We start from the raw sequence: 20,835 nt of genomic DNA on the forward strand, positions 1-20,835 counted from the left end.
TCACTATCATTGAACTTGATGTGAAAAAAATTGCCAGAGTTGTACTAAAGTCAGAGATGCATTATTCCAAAATAATATTTCTCAAGTAGAGGTAGTGCAGTAAAACTAATCTTAGGAGATTTTTAAGCTGAGAGTAGCTGTGAAAGATCCACAACTCAAAAGAGAGAATCTGTCGACATTTATCTTTCTGTCCAGCTTACGAAATCGCCATTGCAAACATAGATGCGGTAACATCAGGATGTTAGGATGGTTTTCTTCTGCAGGTACAGAGAAACTGGTTTAGAGTTGATGAGATGATGGATTGGGCTAAATCCAGGACAGTCAGGGAAGAAATCTGTTAGAAGCTGCATAAGATACAAGACTGGAAAAAGACCCTAAACTCTACCAATTTTTCATTCTGTTTAAAGCAATTTTCATTTGTTACAACAAGGTAAATCCTGCTTGTGGGAAACTTTTCAGAGGGATATGAATCATTTTGCATGATACTACCCTTTTTATGTTGTTTTATCTGCAAAATGTTGCTATTTTTAGCATTTTTAAAGACATGCTAAACACGAAAATGTTTTTACTCAGAGCAAAGCAGGAATTATTTATTAAAAGCTTTTAATAATGTCAGAGCAAAATTCTTTTAAAACTAGGCCTGCAACTAAGGATTATTTTGCAAATTGATGAATCTTTCGATTATTTTTTCAATTAATCAATTAATAATCTGATAGTGAAAGATTCTTTAAAGAAGACGTTTTACGAAATTAAACCAGGTGGAACTCAAAGTTTTCCGCTTGAGAAGTTCTGAATAGAGCATATTTTTTAAATCTTAAATGCAATATGTTGATTTTTTATTTTTTTTTTACAATCTTGATATATTTACTGCTCTAAGTGGATGCTCTGTCAGCTAAGGACATGCTAAGAGTCTTTATACTCCAGTTACAATTAATCATTTACTAAAGTAGTTGACGATTATTCATGATTAATCCGATGAATAGCTTCAGCCCTAGTTTAAAGATTAAAAAGGATCTGTCAAATATAAAGAAGTATGTTATAAGTTAAAGTTCATTGATACATCTTGTATTGTATATACTATAACAGAACTGAATAGATTTTTATTTTCTTTGCTTAGGATAAATATAGACAGACAGACTGTTTTAATCCCGAGCTGGGAAATTACAGCGTAGCAGCAGCTTTACACATAGTGACAGTCACAGCACAGTGAGGTAAATAGTACAATAACATTTAGACGTATTTGCAATGTAAAAATAGATAAATAAAGAGTATTGGTTAAAATACAAGTAGAATAAAATAAGTATAAGGTGCAATGATAGTCCAATAACTAAATATATGGTTGGAAACTTTAAAAAGTGGAAAATTATAGAAAGGATTAAAATGAAAATCAAAAACATGTCAGCCAAGTTTTCTCTCTACAGATCAGCAGTTTCCTGAGAGAATTAGATTAGAATAAACATAAAAGAATGAATATAAAACAGACACTAAAGAACAAACAGATTTTGTTATAAAGAAAAATAATACATTTAGAAAATATTTGTATATACAATGGATAATAAAAGTATACATTCCTCTATTACAGCCTGCCAAACGTTAAATATTCTGATGTTTCTAACTTTTAAGGTGACTTTTATTCTTCATTATTCAACAAGGAAACAACTCATCTAAAGGAAAAATACAACAGAGGTCTCATAACAATGTTTCTGAAGCCATGGCTGAAGAGTTTGCTTTGGTTTTGCATGCATGCATAAGTTACGAGTTGCTGCCACCCAGTGTGGATGTGTGGTCAGTGACCCTAGTACAAAATAACTTCACATTTGTTGTACCGTTTTTAATTGTAGCAACTTTCTCACATCTTTCAATGACTTGTATTTTTGGTTCAAATCACTTGTAAGATGAACTCATGGCAATTCAAGTTAAAGGAATAGTACACCCAAAACATGATTAGCCTTCATTTTCTACTCACCCCCATGCTGAACAACACTCTGGCCGGCTTCCGTAGCGTCGTGAGCGCGCATGTGCGAGCTTTCAGGAAATCCTATACACTACTGTTTATGCTCTAAAAACATTCTAAATGACTTCCCTGCTGAAAAATAAATGTGCTAAGTGTACTAAAATTTAGCATACTTTTGTGTACTTGAAGGCACACTAATCATTACTATACTTTAAGTGTGTTTATGATTAGTTAACTTGAAGGATGCTATTTTGGAACAACTAATTTTGTACTAAATATATTTTAATTGTAATTAAATTGTGGACAAGCTCAACTTGAAGTGTATTTAGTGTACTTTGATGTGCTAAAGTGGAACAACTTAAAGTATATTTTGTATACTTTAAGTATATGAGTTTATATGTACTAATATATGCTTAATTAGTCAAATTAAAGTGCACTATGGTTGTATTATAACTACATTAAAAATGATTTGTTAGTGTCTTAAAAATATATAAGCTTTATACTTTTAATATACTCTTACTGTGGTAATAATATGCTTAATTATACTGTTGGCTTATTCCAATTACTAAAAAAGCATACTTTGCAGTTAATAGTAAATATACTTTATCATTACATTGCTATACTACTTTCTACCTTGCACATTCTTGCAAATGTATTAACAGTATACTAAATGCTGAAAGACTTGTGGATATACTTCCGTGCAGATGAAAAAATATACTTTAATGTATTTGAAACATGTCCAAATTATAGTACATTACAAATAATATAACTTGTACTATCTCAGAATGTATAAACATTTACATATCGACGTTAACCATTTTCATTATAAAACTTACAACACATTTTCAAATATTGGTACTTTAGTACACTTTGTAGAAATATGTCAATTTCAGGCAGCAGACCTAAACATTACAAATAAACTTTAAAGAACGCAGAGGAATACTGAACAATGAAAAACAACATTCCTTATTATTGCACCCCTAAACCCTCCCACCATACAAAAACACGCCCACCACACATTATTTTCCTTTTTTTGGCTGAACTGCTCATTGTTACATTTTCGTCTGATGGCCGTGCGCACATCAGAGACACTTGTCTACGGAAACTCCAGAAGAACAGCGTCTGTTAACCAAACAGAGAGATACTGTAAATTCATAGTATTTTTGAGCAGTACATCAGAAAAGTCTGACAAATTGTATCAGTATGATATACCAGGGTCCATAAGTGCACCAGAAAAAAAAATTGTCCATTTCAGTTGAATTTAAATAAATCTGATGCATCAAGTGGTTTTATCAGATCTGATCAAAAAAATTAAACAAAGTAACAACAAAAATTGTCAGAGATCTCAGAAAAGAAAAAAATTATGAATCCGCAGAAAGAAAGGGAAGAAAAATCCTTAAGTTTCCTTGTTTTTCCTACCACCCTCCAGGGAACCGGATGGCATTCGCATTGGGAACATCCTGCATCAACATCTCTGGTAGAGTCTAGTCCAGTCCATACAATGAACTGCTCAGCTGTAACAGCAGATTCTGCAACTATGTAAAAAAAAAAACAGCCTGCACACAAATGTGCAGAGCAATTACTTCAATTGGAAAATAAATCATGTAATCACCATAATATAAATTGGTTTTTACCACATTTATACAGACAAAAATATAAAGTAAAATTATCAATTTACATGTGGTTCACTGTCTAAGAAATCATTATGGTCAGTAGTCAATACTTGTATCTGGAAAAAACAATCCAGGACACCTATGAAGGGTTAATTTTACGTTAACCCCTTGTGGGGGTTTTACAGCAACATCACACAAGATGTAGCTAGCTTGAAAGTGCATTTTCTTTTTTAGAAGAGCACATGGGGGGTGTGTTAGCCTCCTTCTCACTGTGCTAATGCATTCAATAAATCAAAAGAGCTAGTAAAATTACATATATTACAAAACATTATATCCTGACTGGTTTTACATCTCAAAAAATATATATATTTCATTCACAGGTTCATGTGAACTCACCAGGATATTCTTCAACACAATAATACAGCAAATCTTCCTGCTCAACCGATTACATCTCCTGTTTCTACAATACAAATATAATAATCAAAATCGCGTTTTATACAGATATCTTAAGATTTCAAAACCAAATGGGAATGTTTTGAAAGTTACCTCTCTCCATGCAGACCAAGGCCTTAAAAGAAAAGCACGCTAGCTCTGAGCAGGGAGGAGCCGTGACTAACTGCTGTGCAGGTGTGGTGCATTCAAAGTCTATGGGAATTCTGATATCAGTACTGAACCAAAAACTCCCCAAGACTAAAATTCTTGGGGAGCTACTACTTTACAGACATCAAGGCCAAACAACCTCCACATATCACTCCTATATGCATGAAGTGCTGTCAGCGACTTTTAAATATGTGCACTCACCAATTGGTCTTGTTTGCAGTAGCCCTGCTTTGATCCATTAAACAATACTAATGAAATGTTCTTTTTTGAACACTTGAGACAATTGTAATGTGTTAAGTTTATTTCTTTTGCATTTGGCCAGTATTAACTTTTCTGTTGCAATGTGGGTTATGCTATTTGTTAGATCATAATGTAGCACTGCACCAGCTTTAAACCACTTGCTTTTCAGCAGAACACACATTTTTGTGCACCTGTACTTTTGAAGTGAACATTTAGTGTTTTGTTCAATGTGGTTTTGTGTGTAAGATGTATTGTATCATATTTCTTTTTCAAAACTTATTAAACATTACATAACAACTGCAATAATTGCTATCTGTGTACTTTACACACAGCACAAAATTGCATAATAGGGTTTAAGTGCATTTTTGTAGTTATACTATTGAACACTTTCCAAAAGAATTACCTGAAGTACAAGCGTATATAACTTCACTTCATAATTAGATTCAAATGTAACTTAAAATGCACTCAAACTTAATATTACAGTGTCGATATTAAAATGTGTACTTTTAAAATATGCTTTCAATGTACGTTACAATGACAACTTTGAGCATACAATTTAAAATATAGCAAAAATATATGTAAAAACAAATTTAAAATAAGTACACTTTAGAAATTACACATAACTTTCACTTAAAGTATACTTTTTTAATAATATATTTCTATAAAGTGTAACATAGTGTAATTATGTTAAAGTGTGTTAAAAGTATTAGCATGAAAGCGTAATGTTAGTATACTTTTTATATATTTACAAAAAGTACAATTTGTCTAAGTACATTTTCAGTAAACTATAGGAAATATGAATATACTTGAAATACAATAAAGCACATTTTTTTTTTACCAGGGTTCGTTTCGAGTAAATTCTGGATGCTACCCACTCAGGACACTTGGAATACATTGGACGAGCAGTATGGAGGAATATTGACACGTTTTTTGTGGACTTTTATGGATCTTTCTGTCTCGGTCACCGTAGACCTCCATTATTTGAATGTCAGCAGACAGCAAGAAGCCTCCCAGATCTCCAGATACATTTGAGATATCAAAAAAGTACTCCAGAGTGTTGTTCAGCATGGGGGTGAGTAGAAAATGAAGGCTAATCATGTTTTGGGTGTACTATTCCTTTAAACTGATTAGAATCAATCAAGCCAATAGTTTTATAATCCATTGAGATGTTTTCATGTTGTATGCTTCGGGCAATTTAACAAAAGAAACAGAAAGTTTGGGATGAATTCCATTCTGTGGGGGAAAGAAATGTAGTATAAATCATTCAGGTAGATGTATTAATGCAGTAAATGCAGCTTAACAATACAACATTTTCTTTAACCATGAGTCTTCGTGGTGTGTGACCCACCTGACCATTCTCCTTTGGTCTCCCTGCAGGCTTTAAAGCACGAGGAACAGCCTGCACAGCGCTCTGCTGGTGAGTGTGGCGTTTCGTTCCAGGTTGATTTCATGCTTTGTTTGTAAAAACAGTCATTTAGAAAATTAAATCAGTTTCATGGAAAGCCTGACAACATTTTAGTCTCCTCCTGGAGTTTTTGTGGCTTTGAAAGTCTAGTAGCTCTGGGTGTTAGTGGGTAAATAAAAATTTAATTTTGGCATAACTATAAAACTTGGAATTTGACGACTACTTTAATGATTTAGAGAACAGCCTTCTTGTCCTTGTTACTGAAAGGATGATTAGAATTCATGAAATACTACTCATGCATCTGCAAAGAGAACATAAAGCTTTAAATATGAGTCAGATGGCTCGGATCTGCTCAGCTCACTGTAAAATTAGAGTTTTACAAATGTCTCTTCTCCTCTAAGCAGAGTTGGAGGAGTTGGTAATAGTGATTCAGAGTCAGAGAAACTCCTACCATGCCCGACGGAGTCATCAAAGGAAGGAAGAGATTCTGCATGAGGCAGCTAATCTTGGCCAGGTAAGATTTTGTGAGCAGTAAATGATTTACAATTGACAACTAGAGAGAGTAAAATTAAATATGTGTCTTTCATATGTCTAAACATCCCTCCAAGAGTGTTTAAGTACTAAACATTTCTTCTCTCTGTTTTACTCTTGTTCACTCTTAATGAAGAAGTTCTGGACACTTAGGTATTTACTGCAAGTAGCAGCAGAAATATAACTTTAATCATAGTAATCATTGTCCCCACACTGATCTTGTTTCTTTGTATTTTTGAATTGGCTAAATACAAATGTTGTTTTCAAATGATACCAGCTACTATGGGAGAAAGTGTATCCAAGCCAGTCTGGCCTTGACTGACAAAGTAATTGCCCTCCAAACCTAATATCTGCTTAAGTCAATCTCTGCAAACAGATTTTCACCCATTTTTCTTTGCAGAATGTTTTTAATTCAGCAACATATGATTGTTTTCAGCATTAATGGTCATGATACAAAGGTCATGATACAAAAGTTTAGGTGTAGGAAGTCTGGATATTAAAGGAGAAGTTCGGTTTTTAACACTTTTAGCCCATTTTCTGTAGTGTCCAGGATGAAATCGAATGATCGACACCAAAAGTTTGACAATTGCTCCTGTCTCTGCTTTTTGGCTCATTTAGAATCCACCCCTGGCTGCTTTAGAATGGCTTCCATAGAGCATGTCCGATAATGTCCTTAAAACAACCTTAAACGTTCTTTTTTTTAAAGATGCTACTCACCGGGTCGTCAGCGCTGTTCAATGACGTTCCAAAAAAAGTTTCGTGAAGAAAAAACGTTCCTGTAGTGTTTTATTTAGCATTTTGTAAATCCCATTGAGTTATGTTGGAATAGTCAATATTCCCCTGCCACCGGAAACGGAAATGGGGCCTGTTTACACAGTTGTAGTCTTTTCGCTTCACTCTGTGTACTCCGACGTCGAGAATCAAGAATCCACCTTTCGTATTCCATTTTCAGAGTTTTTTAAAGTGTTTAACAGAGACGTTAGCACCTCGACGTCGGAGTACACAGTGTGAAGCGAAAAGACTACAACTGTGTAAACAGGCCCCATTTCCGTTTCCGGTGGCAGCGAAATATTGACTATTCCAACAGAACTCAATGGGATTTACAAAATGCTAAATAAAACACTACAGGAACGTTTTTTCTTTACGAAACTTTTTTTGGAACGTCATTGAACAGCGCTGACGACACGGTGAGTAGCAAATTTAAAAAAAAGAACGTTTAAGGTTGTTTTAAGGACATTATCGGACATGCTCTATGGAAGCCATTCTAAAGCAGCAAGGGGTGGATTCTAAATGAGCCAAAAAGCAGAGACAGGACCAATTGTCAAAATTTTGGTGTCGATCATTCGATTTCATCCTGGACACTACAGAAAATGGGCTAAAAGTGTTAAAAACCGAACTTCTCCTTTAACTAGGCCTTTCTAAAACCTGTATTTTCAAAGCCTTTTAAAACTGGACTTGTAGCTTTGTACAACCATGAGGGGCTTTTCTTAAAGGTCAAATAACGGATGGTCTGACATTTCAGAACTTCCTGTTACAGAGCAGATTTTATGGTTTCATTAATTATAACAAGTCACCCATGACTTAAGCAACAAAGCAGCCAAGATCATCCCACTATCATGTCGGGAAATGTTGTTTTTGATGTAATCTGCAACACATTTGTGTGCAGATTGGTGTATCTGTATCTTCTCTTAGTCCAGGGTGTGACCAGAAGCTACACCATCCACAGCTAAATCTCATTAAAGATAATCAAGGGCAGCTTAAAGATAATCTGCATCCTTGGGGTTGATTTGTTTTGCATACATGATTGGTAATTAGGTTTTCACACTTTCCGTGTGTAGTTCTTTTATATCCCTTATATCCATCCATCAATTTTCTGCCACGCTTATCCCAGCTGGGGTCACGATGGGTGCTGGTGCCTATCTCCAGCTGTCTATGGACGAGAGGCCGGTCTATTGCAGGGCAACACAGAGACAAACTGGGCGGACAACCATTCACACACACACTCACACCTAAGGAGAATTTAGAGAAGCCAATTAACCTAACATTTGTGTTTTCGGACTGTGGGAGGAAGCCGGAGTACCCGGAGAGAACCGACGCATGCTCAGGGAGAACAGCAGACTCCATACAGAAATACCCAGAGCAAGGGATCGAACCAAGAACTTTCTTGCTCAGCCACTAAGCAACATATATCTGATCTGCTGTACTAGTCTTCCTTAAAAACTGAATGTAGAAAAAAGAAACAAGTGGGAACATTCTTCTTCAATCAAGTATGCGGCAGAAAAAAAGTATAACTTGCGAGAGAATTCAAAACTCTGTGTAATAACAGACTCAAAACTTGCTTTTAAATCACAGACAAAAAAAATGTCTGTCATCCTTTTAAATATGGTATTGCATATTTTAAGCTTTAAGACCACATTATCGTTAAAGGCATCTAAGGTGTCCATGTATGCTATATGATCATCACACATAACCTATTGTCTTACAACCTGGTCACATGCAGGGCTGTAAGCAGGGCCCAAAAAACACTGAGGTCAAGAGTTAGAACTTCTAGGCTTGTTCTGCGGCCTGCTACCCCAGAAATGTTTTTAATCTCATTATTTAATGCAAAACTGACTTTACATTGTCATAGATGGATAACGATAGTTCATGGGGTAAAATGGAGGTACAGAGAAGTTCAAACGCCATCAACACCTCCTTTCTCTGCAAATCTCACAATTTTAAACTTCCACCATAAAACGGGCTAATTCAAACAATGCACTGAATTGACGTCGATTCAGGGATGTTGCCTTATTTGGTTCTGGCCTGTACTTTTCTCATGCCCCGAAATTGACATATAGACCAGCCCACTGGTTCACTGTAGTCGACCAAAATCCCTGATGATTTTGAAATTCCCACCGGACATTTTTTTTAGGTATAGAAATCAGGAAATGAGCATACCATAAAAGGAAGAAAACCTGTCGTTTCATTCTAGGGCTTTTAACCAGGCTTGCATAAGGGCGCATAGAACAGCAAATGTGCCATTTTCCGCCCAACCAATGTTACACACCCTATTCAGAGACCTTAAGGACCAGCACCAAATGCCCTATAGAATTATTCTATGACCCCTTTAAATCTGTCCATTTTTAGAGTCTTAAAGGATAAATAATATCATTATGACTTTCCAATAGGCTAGGCTGGGCATTTCTCTGTTGCTCTTCTCCTGACCCAGATATTTCAGGCATTATAAACTAGTAAACTTAATTTTTATGTCATCTCTCTTTTGAAGCCCCTATCTACTAGTGATTAGAGATGCGTCACAAAAGACTTTCCAATATAATTGAAATAAGTTGCTTCATATTTACTTCAGTATCTAAAGTAGACACCCTAACCCAATTACACTATTTTGTTAAGATGTGGCCGAATCGGTACGCTTTTGTTAAGCAAAGCCAGCTTTTGATTTTCTATTCTAATCTTACACAATACTTTAATGCATTAAAGATCTGGCTTTTAAAACATATACAGTTCTGGTACAGTATTTTCCTTTTATCTGCTCTCCCTCTATCTCTCTCTTCACTGCTCCTTTTGCTCATATCAACATGGTCAAAAACTAAACTGATAGAAATGAAAATGAGGCTCTGTATAACAAAGGTTAGAGCAGACTCCTCCTACTGAGGGGACTGAGCTCTTTTGGAGTGCAGGGGAAGCTCCTAAAGATCTATGACATGGTTGTGGCATCATCCTCTGTGGAGTTGTCTTTTGGAACAGTGGCTTATCTGTAGCTGAGAGAAAACTGCTGGATAAGCTGATCATGAAGCCCAGCTCTGTCATTGGATGTCCTCTGGACTCAGTGCAGGAGGTGGAAAACAAAAGGATCCTAATTTTATTAACATCTCTGTTGAAAAATGTTTCCCAATCCATGCATCAGGCTGTTGCAGAACTGCAGAGCTCCTTCAGTGACAGAGTGCTGCACCCTAAATGCACCAGGGAGCGTTAACAAAGATCCTTCCTCCCAGCAGCTGTAAGACTTTATAACCACCACTGTTCCCCAGTACCTCAATACGTTTTACATTCATTCGGATTTTGAACAGTTTCTACCATAGTCAGTTAAATAACATGCTACTGTCATTTTGCACATCTCTCATGTTGCTGCTATTTTCCAATATCCATTACTGTAAAAATGTCCATAGCTGCATATTGGTTATTTATTCTCCAGGTGCATGGTATTATATTGTTAAAACACTGTACACTACAGTATTTTATTGTTTATCGTTTAACTCTTCACTATTATGGTAATCTTATACTTTTTTCCAAGGTCCACATTTCTGTGACCATTTTTTAATTTTTTTTTGCTTCTGTAAACACCAGAATATCCCCATTGTGGGACAATCAAGGGATTTTCTATTGTCAATCTATTGTCTAATGTCAATATCGTTACATCCCTAATCACCATTACATGTGAGGTGTTTCGGGCACGTCCCACCGGGAGGAGGTTCAAGGGGGGACCCACGACACATTAGAGGGACTATGTTTCTCAGCTGGCCTGGGAGTGCCTTGGAGTTCGCCAGGAGGAACTGGCCCAAGTGGCTGGGTAGAGGGACATCTGGGCCTCTCTACTGAAGCTGCAAACCCCGCAACCCGACCTTGGATTATTATTTTAAACATTTACCGGATGTTTTTATTTTTTTGTTTCTGCGCACAACTTCCCGTCCCGTGTGATCTGCTCCGTGCCGTCTTGCTGCGTTGAACTCTGCAATTTTGTAGAAATATAAAACAGGTTCAAAATCAAATATTGAGAAATCTATGCTAAATAAAGGTTTCATCTGAGGACTACTCATTTTTCCTTGAATAAAACACAATCCTACCTTATTTATATGGGCCTCCATGCTCTGCTTCCTAACTCCTAGTGACTACATGGAGGAATCTGTTGGTTCCTTCACCGATGACAGAAGTATTGATTTCACGCCACATGCTTTGCTTCACTTATCTGTCATCTATCTGTACAGACTATGAAACACTCTGCATTTCTGTAACAAAGTGAATCTGAGGACCCAGAATTCAGCCAGAAAGCAGAGTAATGGTTTATTGTATAGAATACTGCAGCAGGACATGAAAGACTCATCTGAGACCGGAGGTGGATCTCTCAACCTCTGTAATGAGAAAGAGAATATTAGTGACCAGGAAGTGACTGGTGGAATGAAGCCAGACTGAAAATCCTGGATCACAGAATTTGCGAGAGTTTCGAGAATTCTTCCGTGTTCGCTCAAGGTTTGTCGATGGGGAATGCAATGGTTCAGAACCAGGAGAGCAAAATCAAGCATGAATAGCAAAAGGAAATACCAGAGTGTGAGGTCTGTGGGCAGTTCCATAGTTCAGGCCAGGTGATCCCATTTCCCGAGAGAATCAGAGGGGCAATCCAAGGGACAGTTGGGGCATAATAACAGGTCCGTCAACAGGCAGGCTTTCAGATTGGACTGGGTTTAGGCATGCACAGAAGCAGGGGCAGATCAGGTCAGGCAAACAGGCAGGAAGTTAGGGGCAGAACGCTGGAATAAATCTCAATGGGTGGCTCGAAATAATCCGCCGCTGATGTCTGGTCTGGTCTGGTTATATACTGACAGATGCTGGCAGTTCAGAGATCATGGCAATTTCTGCTTTTTATAGAACTAAACAATTAAGCCTATTGGATTTCTGTTTTTGGTTGATCTTTTTTTTGTGTGACAAAAAAGATATGAATATAGGCCACAAGCTTTTCTTTCACCTAGATTTTCATGTTATGGACATAATACCTTGATAAACATAGGTGTCCTGCTTGCCTACAGAGTATTTCTGCCTTCACTGAAAGGAACCATGTGGTGGTTGTTGACTGTTGAATGGTGTGTGTGTGATTGGTGACTGTGACAAAGTAATTTCTTCTGGTCTTCATTGGAGTAGGTGACGGATATATGGAGGTGACAGAGTAGAGACATATCTTTTTTTACATTTGAGCAGAAAAGATATTGTTAAGGGTTTTTTTTCAGTCTTACAAAAATTCTATTAGCTTGATCTATTAACAGGGGCTCTGTGGAAAGATCTACTATTTACATCAATTTCAAGCATATATAAGATATCCTTGTCAATAAATGTACTCTTCAAACCAGATACCATACCTCTATAAAATACTTTATAATGTCTTGTCATGAATTAGGGCCAAGTTAACTTAAATTAACTCCGTCCATCCTTCTGTCCTTCCATCCATCTATCTTCTGTATCAGTGGGCCTGGTATGCTACTCAAAGACACAAAGGCAAAGACAGACAGACTGGGGGTTCAAACCTGCAACCCACCAACATGCTTTTTATGGAAAGGCAATGGAACGCTGCAGAGAAAGGCTAAAGATATCCAAAAAACATTTATATGACCTGTTGGCCAGTCTGCTGCTTCTGCAGCCATGTCTTCACTTAATATTACAGTAATCTTGGTCCTGTTTACTGTGGAAGTCTGTAGATTCAGGGCCTTTTTCTTAACCCCAGCAGTCCAGCCTCTTTGTACTGGATTAAGATTTCATATCTCTGAATTGCAGATGAAAACAAAATCATAAGTATGAACATAAAGAGCTAAGTGTTGATCCAGGCATCCAGAATAGAAAAATAGAATTCATCTTTATTGTCATTATACTGTCACAAGTACAACACAATAAAAAGAACTCTCCTGCATTTAACCCATCCCATTGGGGAGTGGGCTGCCATTGTGTGGCACCCTGGGAGCAGTGTGGGGTTTAGGGTCTTGCTCAGGGACCCAGTGTGGCAGTCAGTGGGAGTGGGGCTTCAAATCAGACCTTCTGGGGCCCGAGCCCAATAACCTAGCAACTATGCCACCACACCCTGTTGTGACCTTGTGGTTAGGGCATGCTTCCATATTGTTAACTGTAGTTTAGATTGAGATTTTTATCCACACTCTTCTTTTAGTCGGGTTTTCTGTGGAATTTTAATACATTATAAGTAGTTTTTTGACCATCTAAATTTAGGCAACTAGATTTTCTAGTCTAGCTCTCAAATTAAATTGATTTGCGTCTTAAATTTAGGTCTTTTTATGCCCTCATCATTTAAGCATTTTTAAAAATTTTAGGATAAACTAAAACAGCCTTCCTTTAATTAGATGAAACCCAAACTGTAGTTAAATGCTGAAACTGTGGTCTTGAGTGACAACGTTTGGTCTGTGAAATTTTGATTTTGATTACTTTTGACACCTGATTAATGCTACATCATCAGGGGGACTGTTGATTGTTTATGCCATGATTCTATGCTTAAAGTTTTTCTTCTATTTTGATATCCTGGTCATTAACAGACATTAATGGGTTTGTTTAAAGGTGACATAAAAAAAAGTCTCCTTTTCAGGGTGAATTGTTTGGATAATTATCATTAATGATGTGTGAGTTTATTACACCTTGATATTAGCTGCCTGTTGCATGTCAGAACTGATGTTTTCCCCAACAGTTTGTCTAATTATGTCAGTTCCTCTGTCCAGTTATACAGTTATAATCTTCATTCTGTACCTGGGAAATATTTGGCAATGGAATGAGAGCAATGTCCTTCAGCTAAGAACAAAGTGTAATATTTTGATAAGGCTGGAGCCATGGATGTCTAATCATCTACTTACGTGTATGATGTAATGATGTGATGATGTAGTGTACTGAGATGTATAAAATGCCTCTATAACTGTTTATTGGGGCCAATTCCCAAAAAGTCAGCCTGGAGGTATGTAGCTGCCTTCTGTAATTCTAAGTAACTTCTCAGCTCTTAGTAAGATTACAATTTCTATCAGAAAAAAAATTACAATTTATTTCTGTTGTCATGTCACATGGTTATTTAATACATATAAGTTATTAAGTGTTATTTAAAGTTTTTTTTTTTTTACGAGTGATCTTTTTCAGGAGAAAGAACAACAGAGATAAAGCCTATCTTTAATAAAATTATTTATTTTCTATAAACATGTAAGCCGTAATCGCTCATTCCTTGTATTATAGTTCTAAACTAGGAGTTTGAGTGCCATAACTTTTGAACAAAACTACAAGGTGTGATGCAAAGCAGGCAGCAGCTAGAGGGAACATGTTACTGCTCTTTTAGCAATCAGAGCAAAGATGTCTGCTTTTGAAACTGATTTGCTATACTTTGTCCCGGTCACACATGTCGAGCAGAGCCAGCAGTTTTATCTAGCATGCATGATTGTGTTTAATGGGTACCATAATCTGTTGTCCATTCTCCAACATCTATAATGTGAAAGTACTCCCTGTGCCTACACTGCAATGGGTCGAGGCAGGTGTCTCGCTTTCTCCCATAGCCGGGCCCAAATTTTGTATTCAGCACACTTTATGTTCACTACATTTAGTGTTTCAATATGGATGCAGTGCCTCCGGTGCATCCACAAGCTGGACTAATGATCTTTGTGTTTCTGGCACAGTTGATTATAACATAGCGGTTGTTAGACTGTAATGTCTGGAAAGTGTCACTGGGATTGTCTGGTACTTTGTTACACTTGTTCAAGTCTTATTGATAGACTGATTCTTATTTGTGTCATTTGGTATTTCTAAATTCTTTCATAAAAGATAACATATGGAGTTTCTTCCACTTCTATTCTAAAACCACTTGTGTGCAACTTGTTTTATTTTTGAGTTCATAAACGAATGATATCCATCTTGTAACTCTCCAGCCTGAATTGTTTGGGTCTGATCAGACGCACTTTTGCTCATCATGCTTCAGCATTATGGTGCATAGAGCTTTGATGAAAGTGAGAGTTGCTGGACCCACAGCTGAAACAAGGTAAGCATGGCAGGGCAGGAAGGCGCACATGGCTCCGCTGCTATCACATCTGTATTTTTTTTCCAAAATGCTGGATTTCCTAATATGAAACAGCATGAGCGTAAATAGCTTAAGCTGTTGTGTTTTTTTCTTGGTATTGGCTGCTGTTACTTTTGCTACCATAATTGGTGAAAGCCAAACTATGGTAGACGGTTACTACGTGTTGCTTTTCCCAGTCAGTTCGAAACTCCTGCTTAACGTTCCTCCTTTCCCTTTAGCAAATTCAGGGAAAACAGTCCTAGATTAATAATCTGTAGAACTAAACCTAAATGTTACACATTATTAATCCAGCTAGACAACTCATGACATGGAGTACTATGTCCCTTATAATGACTATGCTGATCACACAGAGCTTGATATTTGGTCATTGTGACAAAAATATCCACGAGAGGATGGATCCAAATTTCATTGTAGGTCAGAATAGACATACCGTAAGTCACTGCTGCTGGTCCTTGAAAAACATGTTTTTTAAAGGACAAAAAAAACATCTCTCTTTAGTTATGGCTTGGTTCAAATGTTCTTGTTGGTTCCCCCGTCGAATTAAAAGACAGTTTTCTGTAAAGTGCTTGAATTAACTTGTTTATTCCTAGTGCTTTACAGATCAACTTGTTTTGAGTTGCTAAGTGTTCTTTTTGTTTTCATTTCAAATCTTGCTTTGGGGTTGCTATATAAAATTGTCTTTCTCTACCTTACCCCATCTCCTCTATCTTTTTCTCTAACACCAGCTAACTTCATGTTCTCTGTGACTCAACCTACCTTTTCTCTTCATTCAGAGCTTTCTTTACTTCATCCTTACTAATCTTTGCTGCACTTCTGCTGTATCTTCTCTCTTATTTCCATCATTCCTAAGCTCTTTAAATAACCATTTTTGCCTGTCCATACATTTCTATCTTGATCTTAATCACGGCCAACCTGCGGAACTTAATTCTCATCTGTGTCACGCTGCCTTGCCAATCTGTAAAAATCCTTCTCTCCCTGCTCACCTTGCAGCCTATCATGCAAGTTATAATATGCTCTTTGTTTGGCCTTATTTGCCTCTACCTTCTCTTTTTGCTGCATCTCCTTATACTCTTTGTGACTCTTGAGTCAACACAATGTTTCTCTTCTTCTTAGGTAATCTCTTTCTGAACACATTAATGGATTTCATCATTCCACCACCAAATTTCCTTTTTAACATTCCTTCTAGAGAAAATACTTAGCACTCTCCTAACGGTCTCCCTGATAGTATTAGCTATATTTATCCATTAATGTGGAAGCTTCTCCTGGTGACCCAGCCTGTCCTAAATCCTCCCTAAATGCTATACAAGTTTTTTCCTTTTTTAGCTTCCACTGTCGTCCTCTTCTCTGCCTTTGTTCTCTTCATCTTCCTCACTATCACAGTCATCTTAAACACCACCAACCTGTGCTGTCTGGCAATGCTCTCACCAAGTTCCTTCAGATTAAATTGTCTGCACTATATGTAATCAACCTGTGTTCCCCACCGCCACTTTTGTACTTCCCCAGTGTTCCTCTCCTGGGATAAAGTGTGTACTACATTTCCACCCTCTTTGCATGTTTGCAAAGTATACCACTATCTGTACTTCCACATTCTTGTTCTGGATACTAATCCTGCCAACAAATTCCTCCTCGCCTGTTTTGCAATCTCCCACAAATCAATAAAAAATTGTGACAATTACCACTATCTCATTCTCATACTTCTACAGTATAGATCTGCTGTACAAGCATGACGTCATGACCATTTTACTTTACCATTGCTGTACTGAATACAGAACGCTTACTCTGTGGCGCTTCCCCTCTGACCAGAATGGATAACTCGTATATAAATCACTGCGAGCTTAAACATACCCTGAGAAAATCTGTGTTTTTGGATGCGGTCCATATTAGGTCCTCGCAAACCTTTTTCAACACATTTCGTCAACTGAGAGGCTTCCAGGTTTTTCCTTTACAACGTAGAGTTAGATTTAGACAAACTTTATTGTTATTTTGTATACACACAGTGTATACAAAACGAAATTTGTACAGTTCTCATGACAGTTCAGTTTCTTAAAGTACAGCAGTGATCAAATGTAAACATTGGGTAAAAAAACATGGTGCAAAAAAACACATTGATATGGTCAGTTTGATGCAGACTGATATTATTTACAGGTTTTTTCAACATTCTGCTTTTTTTCAGTTTTTTTCAACATTCAGCCCTCTCAATGTTGAAAAAAAAGACTTCTACATATATATTATATGCAACCTGTCTGCATTTACCAGGGAACGTCTAAAAGTGCAAATACCTATCTGTATTTCACAGCTGGCTGGGTTATAAAATTTGGCATCCGAAAAACAAGATATTCGTATGTAAAGCGAAGGTCAGGTACTTTATGTAAACAGCTAAACACAACTAAATTGTCTGTAGCAAAATCAACCCTTGCTACCTTTCCATTTGGTCTCCTGAACACACAATATGTCCACTTTCCTCCTCTGTATTATGTCTTCCAACTCTCTTGCTTATTTTGTCACGGCCCTAACATTCAAGATCTCTTCTCAGTCCTAGAATATTTCCTTTCCACTTTTTCCTTTTCCTACAGGGATGTTGAAAGTATGAAGATCCCATTTTTGATATGCATGGTAAATTTGGCTGAAGATTTACGACACATCCCCTTCATGACGCAACTCTTTGCATTTATCAGGTCTTGGGATTGCCCACAAATAGGACACATGACTGTGTACCTCCTTTGGGACTGCATAACTCAGTTCTTAGTATTTACAGAGATCTGATTTGAAACTCACTATTTCCGACAGTAAAAAGGTTTTAGTATTTGGCCAATTTTTTTTTTTTCTTAGCCCATGCTAGAATGATGTTTCTAGAAATAAGAGGTTAAACGCTGGGGGAAGACGTTATTTAGAATACATTCTAATATCTTTGTTTAAATTCATTCAGAAAGGAACTGGTTAGGGTTAATTGTCACATGATTTAATATCATCCACAAGTACTTCTGACAATATGACTTCTTAAAAACATGTCATGATTTATTACAGCTTTTAAAGGGAAACAGTTATAGAGTTTTGCACTTCCATTTAGGTATTTTCGGCTTCTTGAAACTGCCCAAACAGTAAGGTCAGGGAAATCAGAAAATAATAAGGGACTGTAATAGCTTTAACACCACCCCTTACCTAGCAGTTCAACAAGCCTAGCAACCCTAGAGAAATAAAATGTTACTAACCAAATACAAACAATTCCTTTCATTTTGCATTGAAGTTGTAATTATTATTATCAGAATAAATCACAAATCAAATACATGCTGAGAATTTACAGAGACAGCTAAGGGTAGAATGATGCTCTGTCATGATCTGGCCTGTTTGCTCCTTAATTAGTTATCTCTTTCACCTGTTGTTTTCCCTCCCTGCCTCAATTATAATTTATTCCTCTCACCTGTTTCCTCTGGTTTATATTCAGTTCAGCCTGAGCATTCAGTGCCAGATCATTACTTGTTTTTCTGTTAGTCTAAGTTTTTGCCATGGTTCATGTCCTGGATCGTAGCAGCCAGTGGAAAGAGGGTTTTTGTGTTTGTCTCGTCTCCTGATCGTCCACTGTTCCTCCCCTGCGGAGTCCTCTGGGTTTTTGGCTCAATATGTGGGGAGGTTCAGTTTTTATCAAAGTAAGCCTGGCTCCAGGGAGGAGACCAGTTTAAAGTCCTATTTCAAGTTCCGGTTCTACGTCCTGTCGCGGCTACCCTCTTCCACTGAGCCTGCCTGTCTGCACCTGATCCTGTCTGCTCCTGTGCGTGACCACTTGGTCATGCTTCTGGTCCCAGTCAGACTCTGAACCCTCCTGGGAGCCTGTGGATGCCTGGAAGTCTGGATCCTGACACCTGTTTCTGTTCCTGTCTGTTCCGGATCCCTGACCAGGATCGGCTTCCAGCATCACCTCTGAGACTGCAGCACTTGGGGACATTCTTGGTCTGGACTGTTAAACCAGGTAAGTGACCAACTCAGATAATCTTCTGTCAAATGATCGTGGTCACTTACCTGTGTTTCTCCCACTACAGAGTGTCTGTGATTTGGCGGTGCCCCGCTCCCCATCCTGCAGTGTCCGGAAGCCACAGCTCCGCTTTTGTTTTGTTTAATAAACGTTTTGAACTTTCCTACTGACTGTCTCTCCTTCAATACTGGGTCCATCTGTCCTCGTTTCATGACATGCTCATTTGCATCGAAATTCTATTAGTGTCTTTTTTCTGTAATTCTTTCTTTCTAAAACAACAAAAATACCTCACAAAAATATTGTGCACTAGCAGCTGTGAAGTCTTACATAGGAAGTTTAACCCTGCAGAACCTTTGCTTTCACCACTGTTCTGCTAGCTCTGTAGTAATAGTCTGCTTACTTTCCATTCAGAAACCACTTGCTGCATTCTCTTTCTTTGTGCAGGATTTTGTGCATTTTTTTTTTTGCATAGGCCATAGACCTATAAATCTATTTAACCTTTAAAATGAAAATAAAATTGTTTATTGAAATTAGTCTCCAATATTTTTAACTATGATTGAAGTTTGACATCCCCCTTTAGAAGATGAAAATAAAAATATTTTCCTCTCTCTTATTAGCTTGTTTGTCATTAAAAAATGTTTATTTATTTAGGATAGTAATTAAAACAGAGTTTTAGGATTTTGAAGAACAGATGTGAAGCTAAATGTGTAATCCATCAATCTTCTCCCACTTAGTCTATCAGGGCTGGTGCCTATCTCCAGCACTCTATGGGCAAAAGGTAGAGAACTTCCTGGACAGTTCGCCAGTCCACTGCAGGGCAACACAGAGACAAACAACCAAGCACACACACACACTCATAACTTAGCACAATGTAGAGATGCCAGTTAACCAACAGTCATGTTTTTGGACTGTGGGATGAAACTGGAGTACCCGGAGAGAACCCACCCAGAACATGCTAATTCCATACAGAAAGGCCCTGCGCCTTGAATTGAATCCAGGAACTTCATGCTACAGGGGAACATTGCTACAGGCTGTGCCATAGTGCAGCCCCTAGATGCATTATAAAAAATTATGATCTTATGTCATCTAATTATTCAAATTACATCCATCAGGATCTGTATGGGGGGGTTAGGTAATCTACTTTAAATAGACAAGGAAAAAAACAAATGACTTTGAGGAGTTCAGATTTAACTTCAATTAAATATAAATAATCAAGTAGTTAATTAGTTTAGCTTATGAAATGTAATTTGTGTATGTTTTAGATTTGAATACAAAAGGTCTTAAATTATCCCTAACATTCGTAAATCTAGCTTCCGAAATTTGAAAAGACTTCTTTTCTTCTCTCTTAACCTCTCTGTATGCTGGTGTCATCTATCATCATAACAAAGCTTGTAAACAGCTATTGTGGTTTGTCTACTGGAAACCCTTCGGCTGCACATGTTGTGCTTCTAAGAACTTCAAGAAACTGTTCCACAGCGATGTACTGGAGGCAGTGATTGAATTTGACAAGCCAAAGTTTTTGTCTTGCAGAGCCACATTTTGTTGGTTATTTGCACGCTAAAGTCATCCTGTGACACAGATCACGTGAGTTGTGAGTTCTGGATTCTAGCAACAGGAATTGAGTAACAAAATGAGTTGAAAAAGAACTATTCATTTTTAACTAATTCAAATTATTTTTAAAATAATCTAATATGATCAAAAATGTAAATCCAT

At 37.3% G+C, this 20,835-nt stretch overlaps 1 protein-coding gene and 2 long non-coding RNA genes across 3 annotated transcripts in view; 1 reads left to right on the top strand and 2 right to left on the bottom strand.

The window, feature by feature from the left end:
* Nucleotides 1-20,835, top strand: part of b3glctb (beta 3-glucosyltransferase b) — a 71,550-nt gene that overhangs the window by 11,253 nt on the left and 39,462 nt on the right. The window contains exons 2-3 of the mRNA XM_038278816.1: nucleotides 5,785-5,824; nucleotides 6,217-6,326. Of these exons, the coding sequence (XP_038134744.1) occupies nucleotides 5,785-5,824; nucleotides 6,217-6,326 (150 nt within the window). The remainder of the gene's footprint in view (nucleotides 1-5,784; nucleotides 5,825-6,216; nucleotides 6,327-20,835) is intronic.
* Nucleotides 2,983-3,432, bottom strand: LOC119779229. The gene is made up of 2 exons (XR_005280198.1): nucleotides 3,374-3,432; nucleotides 2,983-3,076 (listed from the first exon to the last, which is right to left on the bottom strand). It is a non-coding gene; the product is annotated as an uncharacterized LOC119779229 (long non-coding RNA).
* LOC119779230 lies at nucleotides 3,440-5,220 on the bottom strand. The gene is made up of 3 exons (XR_005280199.1): nucleotides 4,114-5,220; nucleotides 3,964-4,027; nucleotides 3,440-3,510 (listed from the first exon to the last, which is right to left on the bottom strand). It is a non-coding gene; the product is annotated as an uncharacterized LOC119779230 (long non-coding RNA).

The sequence above is a fragment of the Cyprinodon tularosa genome, unplaced genomic scaffold (assembly GCF_016077235.1).
Source record: "Cyprinodon tularosa strain WSP-4 unplaced genomic scaffold, ASM1607723v1 ctg144, whole genome shotgun sequence".
NCBI lineage: Eukaryota > Metazoa > Chordata > Actinopteri > Cyprinodontiformes > Cyprinodontidae > Cyprinodon > Cyprinodon tularosa.